Raw genomic sequence first — 6,519 nt, forward strand, 5'->3', positions numbered from 1 at the left:
CACTCTCCATAATGATTTATTATGCCATTGTTATATATGTTATGTTGCAGGTGTATCGTAGATTACAGCCATATTCCATCATCGCTGCTGTGGAAATTAAAGAAGACTTTGGGAATTGAAAATCTTTCCCATATCCAGCATGAAGACAGTAGAGTAGCAAAACATTCACCAATAATGGGATGTTTTCCTTTCCTCCAGCATCTTGTTGTGTTTAATTTTACGTTGTTACGGGTTGGGAATTAATTATTCTGAATTAAATACTTCTTTTTAGGTTTTTGTAATAAGTGAAAAAAGGACAAAAACAATTATCTAATTATTTTAGTTGGTCTTTAAAATTTTTCCAGTTTTCAGGGTGGGACTGCATCCAAAAAGAGGATTTAAATTCTCATTTAGCTGCTAGTTTTTTTCCACTATGGTTATGATTATCACTATCTTTTTACCAGGTTAGCATTACTTTTTTATTTTGCCTCTAGATCAGCTCTTTTTTTGTTTCACCCTAAATAATCAATTGGGTCTAAAACCAATAAAAACCTCTTATGTATATAGATAAATTTAACAGGAGGGTGGCCAGTATAATAATAACAAATATTTGAACATGTTCACATTTACATTTCTTCTAACTTTAGCCAGCTGCTGCTTCAATCATGTTAAAAACAAAAAGCAGGCTACTGTCCAACATTTATTCAAAAAATATGGCAAATCTTAGTCATTATATGAGAAAACATTGTGTTTAATTGTGAAAGTGAGGAAATACGTAAAATCCTGGGAAAGTTTTTAGTTATATTAAGTTTTATATGTCGTTATAATTTCTTGAAAAAAGCATAAAGCAGCTTCCTGTGACTCTGTTTTCTCTAGACGACAATCAAACATCAAGTTGTGTCGTTTTAATGTTTTTTAGCCTTTCTTGTTTAAACAGGAACATATTTTGGTTTTAATGAGATATAAATTATAGCATTATAACATCATGATGCTGCCATCACCACCTGAGTAATGTTCTTTAATATTTTTGTTTCTTCAGTGGAATAGTATTAGTAATGCTAACAGACTGAATCTTTGACTGTTAAGAAAAGATAAAAATGAGTTAATAATCAGCTGTTTAATTAAATATTTAGCGCTGACGTCAGATTTTGGCGACTATTTAAAAACTTGACGATAATTAACCGACGAATTCAAGCGTCTAATTAATTGCAAGGTGAAGTTACTTCTTGTTAGACATCTGCAGTCGGGGTATTATTGGCTGCGTGTGACGAACGCCATCCTGTCTCTGCCGCCACGCGCCTGCAGTGGTACGGTTGGTTTTTAGATATCATCTCTCTGTGTGCCACTAGAGCCCAATATAACATTTTATCATCCGCAGCATAAACCCGATAAGTCCTGTCCCTGCCTGGGTGCCAGTCTCCTGGCTGCCATCATTACTCACCGTGGGCCTGACATGGCGCTCGCACAGCGCTCAGGGCATGTTGCACCGTTCGTGATGTGCCCTCATTCCTCCCACCCCATTAAATCAACTTTTGTGAGGGGGAGAAAAATGCAAAACTGCTGTTGAACAAGTGCTGAATTTAGAACAGCCGCTCGGCGCTGCGGCTGCTTATTCAGCTCACCTTGCTGAAGATTACCCGTCATTATTTCAGAAACGCTGGAAATTGGCGAGATGTGGGAGCGCTCGCTCAGACTCTAACTCTTTCTGGGGACTCTGGTGCCAGCTGGGATGTATAGCTGCTCCGTCTACCACCTAAGATTTGCTGAAGAATCACAAAATGTTTTTCTGCTGCAGCATTAATTGACTAAATTCAACATCTAGTTTGGCCTGGTTGATTCTAAAGGGTTTAACTTTAGTCGTTTAGATTGAAACGACTAATAAATGCAGTAATTTAACTGAAAAGTCTCATTAATTTTATAAATTCCTTCCACTCATGACATATTTTAGTGTTTTGTTTCTGTTAATTTACATGATTAGGGCTCATTTATATTGTCTTATGGGGCATAAATGTTTTATAATGCTCTACAAAGTAATAGGGAAGACTTTTACTGAAATCTGGCTTTTCAAAGTGCTGTAATGGAAAGCTAAGTGGAAGGAAAAACTGTACACAACTAACAGGAAAGTAAGAGATATAATTTAACGTAAGAGTGAAGGTTATAATTTTACTGAATGAAAGATTATTCACAAAATATGAACATTTAAAACTGATAGCAAGTTAGCAAGGTAAAGCAGAATGGCTGACTCTAAAGTGTTGCCTTTAAAATATGGCAGTTCAACTTATTTTTGCAAATCTACATTTGTCACATGAACCGATGTGAGAAAGATTTTCCATTACGGATGGTGACACGTTTAGCTAATCATAATTTAGCCTCAAAATAATCTTTTTTTTAGTTGATGCTCATCTGCCCCCCTTTTTAAAGCCACCCTGGGCAACTGCCAATGAGTACAAATAAAAGAAAAAACATAAAACTAAAGCAATATTATAAAAAAGTGAGCCAAACTGTGTTATAAAGATGTTAAATGACAATTGTTTTAATACATTTGAGGTTAGATTTGAGTCAATTTTGTAAATAAAGTGTTTTAAAAAGCTAAATAAGTGAAATGTTTAAATATGTATTTTTTTTATCTCAATATTCAACAATATTATTGAATAAAGCATGTTTCCCTCTTATCATTCAGCCCTACAATCGTGTCACAAGGACCCTAATTCATTATTAAGCCCGTCTTTTCCACATGAGACAAAGCTCTGTTTCCCTCTCTCTCACACCTGTGAACTTATTCACATTAACTTTTGGTTTGGCGTGAAGTTATATTGAAAATTCATCACCTCCTGTGATTTTTTTTCACAGCTTTTTATGCAGATTGATGCCCTCTATCCCAAGAGGTTTGGAACGTGGACAGACTACGCCAAGAAATACTGCAACGCCCATTACAGGTGACATTTTCCAAATGTCTTCATATTCTCTAATTGTGCCAGGTATAATATGTGTGGTTTCCTGAAAGCCTGCAGCCATTTGCAAATCACTAGAAACTCATTTCTGTGCTTTAAGCTAACACATTTAGCAACGCTCTTTTAAAATGAAAGTAATGCCTCCGTGCCTTGATTATGTTTTTGACTTCTGCTAGTAAATTCATTTCAATCTATTTCTTTCTTATACAAACTTTTACAGTTCTTCACAGTAAAGTTGTATTTTAACCTTAAATCTCTAAACTGAGTCATTATTAGTTTATTGTTTTCCTGTTTGTGTCACTGTTTCATTTTCAACTTCTGATCTGGAAAAAATGAACTGGAATTCCCTGAAGTCGGGGAAAGTCTGAGATTTGTTGCCTCAAATCCAACATGGCTGCCATTTTTATTAAAAAATTAGTGAAAGTTTTGTTTTATAATTTTTGTTTCATTAAGTAATTGGGGCACTTTGTTTTTGTGAACATGTTCATCTCATGTTTAGCTTAAAAGGATGAAACAAAGTGAAAATTGCAGTTTTTAGCTTGTATTGCTAACAGCAGTTAGCATCCTCATTGTCCAGCTAGCATACGAATGGGGGCCCATTTTGGACTTTTCTCAGGCCGAGTTGGTATTAATTGGGCCTAGACTCAAAAAGGATTTTATTTTGGGTCCAATTTGTTTTGCAGAAATAAGAACCGTATGGGCTGGATACAAATTTGTGATGATTGAATCTGTTCACCTTAAAAAACTCATCAAGAATCACTATGGCTGCCACTTTTTACCTAAAATTGTCCTACATAAATTTTATATTCTGTGTCAATATGGGACCATTGTGTGACCTGCGGACAGCCCCATTTTCCATCTATAATCTCTGCCTGTAATTATGTGGCAATAGTTAGCAAATCCTGCTAGTTTCAACCTCAGACAATGTCCAGATATGCTTTTGTTATGAACTACAAACCACAAAAGTGTAATTATTGTTTTTCTTTTACTTGTTTTAGTGAAGGAATTTTTCATTGAGTCTTTATTTCTGGTTTAGAAAACATTTTAGCAAAGTTTTAGCAGACCCTCACCTTCCAGAGTGGAGTGGATTTGCTGCTCATTTAAGGGATTGTTGCAGGAACCAGGCCACCAGTGAAGCCAGGCGGTCGATGCCAGCTGGCGCCGAGTTCTCGTAGCCGGTGACGATCAGTTACACGTGTGAACAAACGCATCAAACGCATCGCTTTGGACGTCCATCAAAGTTATCAGCTTGGTCAGGGACGGAACAGAGGGCCATCAGTGGTAACACTTTGTACATGACGGCTGGGGAATGCCGTTCTGAGACAGACACAGAGGAGGACACGGAGCGGTACCACTCATGAAAGCGAAGTTGGAGTGAGCAACTGGAGCAATCTTTGGGGCAGAGAAGCGGCGTCGCTTCATGAACTTGCTGGCTTTAAACAACACATTTTAGAAGGAGTAGTTTTGCACCTTTCAACAACAAAAACTTTAAACACTGAAGTGTGAACCAAGTACTTTTGGCAGCTCCATGTGAGGCTCGTCCACTCTTTCAGCCAGCATGGCAAATAACCAGCCTTTTGTGTGGACAGCCAGTGCTAACAATTCAAATTCTAACAAATCATTTGGCTGATAAATTGTTAAAATGTGATGGTGAGTTTTGTGACGAACCCCTCGGCTTAGAAATCAAACAAAATAGTTTTTTAGTTTTTGGCTTTGCGGAGTATCCTTAGGTGAAAACTGGGGTGCTTCAGCAGAGCGGCTCAGCAGTTAATCAGTGAGCCGGTCAGCTCCCGAGAGGGAACATTTAAAAGTGTCCACTGTTCTTTGCAGAAGTATTTAACCACAAACCTCAGCATATTTGAGAATCTACTGAGATAAACCAACACAAAGCAGTTCCTTATTGTGAATTAAAGCATTTTTTTCAAACATCAAAACTAAGGTTATATGATATTTGTGTGCAAAGATGGTGCAAAACGCGCAGTTTGAATGAATATGTGGATTCTATATAGACTGGAGACAGGATGTGGACTATAACACAGGGCATTCTGGGTAAATACAACCAAAACAAATGTGAGTCTGAGAGTGGGAAAAATGTCTTGTAGTCTTTTATCAAAGACAAATCCTACAAATGCTATAATCTCCATTTTTGTTTACATTTTATGAAGAAGAAAGTGTCTTTAGAGGTTTTTGTGTCGTTTCCCCCAGCGGTTCTTGTTGCAGCGCCCCCACAGGCGAGGAGGGGAACGGGTTTTTGAAATGGTTTGGATCGTTTGACAAAAAAAAAAGTGACTTATTGTCCAGAAACTACAGTAAATCCAATTGAGAATATTTGGCAAAACTAAATTTGCACTTCTAAATCCAGCTGTTTGCTAACTGTATAATTATCCTTGCACTACTCTACTAAAGTTTGTGGATAAACACTAACAAAATGTGCAACTAAAGTGATACAAGTACAAGTTTCAGAATATAAATACCCTTTCACTATCTGTCTCTCCAGGTATTTTGGGCCTCGCAGGCAGTGGGACTGTCGTGGTGCGTCCAACCTAGAGGAGCTGCACCGGCGGCTGAGCCAGATCATGATCCGTCGACTTAAAGCCGAAGTTCTGAGTCAGCTGCCTCCGAAAATCCGTCAACGCATCCCCTTTGACCTGCCCAAGGAGGCTGCCAAGGTGCTCGGTTTGACATAACTTTGATAGATCTACTGTTGGCTGCGGCATCTATCACACGAAATGAAATAAATTGTTCTCGCTTGTTCATACTTTAAAAAGTTTCTACCTCCGTCTTAAGATTTATGACATCTCTCTTTCAGCCTGAGCCTCGTCCTGCTCCTCCATCACAAAGAGGATATCGGAGTATTTGTAGAGTAAATGTCACGCCTCATGCGTGGGCGTTTGTCTCTCTTTTTGCTTCCCCAAAAGTTGCGGCTGCCGGTTTCCCGCCTCCCATGCCGCGTCGCTTTCTGTCTGAATCCACGTTCGGATGCTAACACAACCTTGACCTTCGGGCTCCGCCGTTCTGTCGGTTCAGGCCCCCGTTGGGAAACAATAACAATGCCGGCGTCCACCGGGCAGCTTTTGTTGTATTTTATATCATATCAGCAGGTGAGGGGGAAACAGTGGAGGTGCTTTTTCAGCGGTAATTAACGTTCGGAGCTGGGAGTGACACCACAATGAGGAGGTTGCTCAGAAAAGTGATGATGCGGGGTTTTTATCCCATTCTCCCTAAATGCTAAGGGACGCTTTAATTGGGAGCTAGAAGTGGTTTGTGTTGCTACATAGCAACAACAATTAGAGCAGGGAAAGTTCACGCTGCGCCTTGTTGGTGCTCGAATTTCTCCACTGGCTTTTTCTCTTTTTTTTTGCTTTTATATCTACTTGATGGATCATATTTGTCCGTTTAGGATAAAAGAATGCGTCCTAAAGCGGCTAAGTGGAGCGGTTTCAGGAGGTAGGAAATGGAGGTGTGAAGAGGCCAAATCCAGCACTATTGTGCTTCCAGAGAGCAGCGAAATCTGCACAATATGTGAAACATAAAACACAGAGAGGACATTATTTTCATCCAAACAAGCTATCCTTTGAAGCATAGTTTA

The 6,519-nt window shown here is 38.8% G+C and overlaps 1 protein-coding gene across 3 annotated transcripts in view; it reads left to right on the forward strand.

Annotated features, from left to right (window-relative positions):
- zranb3 (zinc finger, RAN-binding domain containing 3) overlaps positions 1-6,519 on the forward strand; it is a 103,985-nt gene that overhangs the window by 22,476 nt on the left and 74,990 nt on the right. For all 3 annotated transcript variants that reach the window (XM_015034842.1, XM_015034840.1, XM_015034841.1), the window contains exons 6-7: positions 2,830-2,915; positions 5,428-5,599. In XM_015034842.1, coding sequence (XP_014890328.1) covers positions 2,830-2,915; positions 5,428-5,599 — 258 coding nt within the window. The remainder of the gene's footprint in view (positions 1-2,829; positions 2,916-5,427; positions 5,600-6,519) is intronic.

The sequence above is a fragment of the Poecilia latipinna genome, unplaced genomic scaffold, assembly GCF_001443285.1.
Source record: "Poecilia latipinna isolate Pla-1442-1.1 unplaced genomic scaffold, P_latipinna-1.0 Scaffold315, whole genome shotgun sequence".
Taxonomy (NCBI): Eukaryota; Metazoa; Chordata; class Actinopteri; order Cyprinodontiformes; family Poeciliidae; genus Poecilia; species Poecilia latipinna.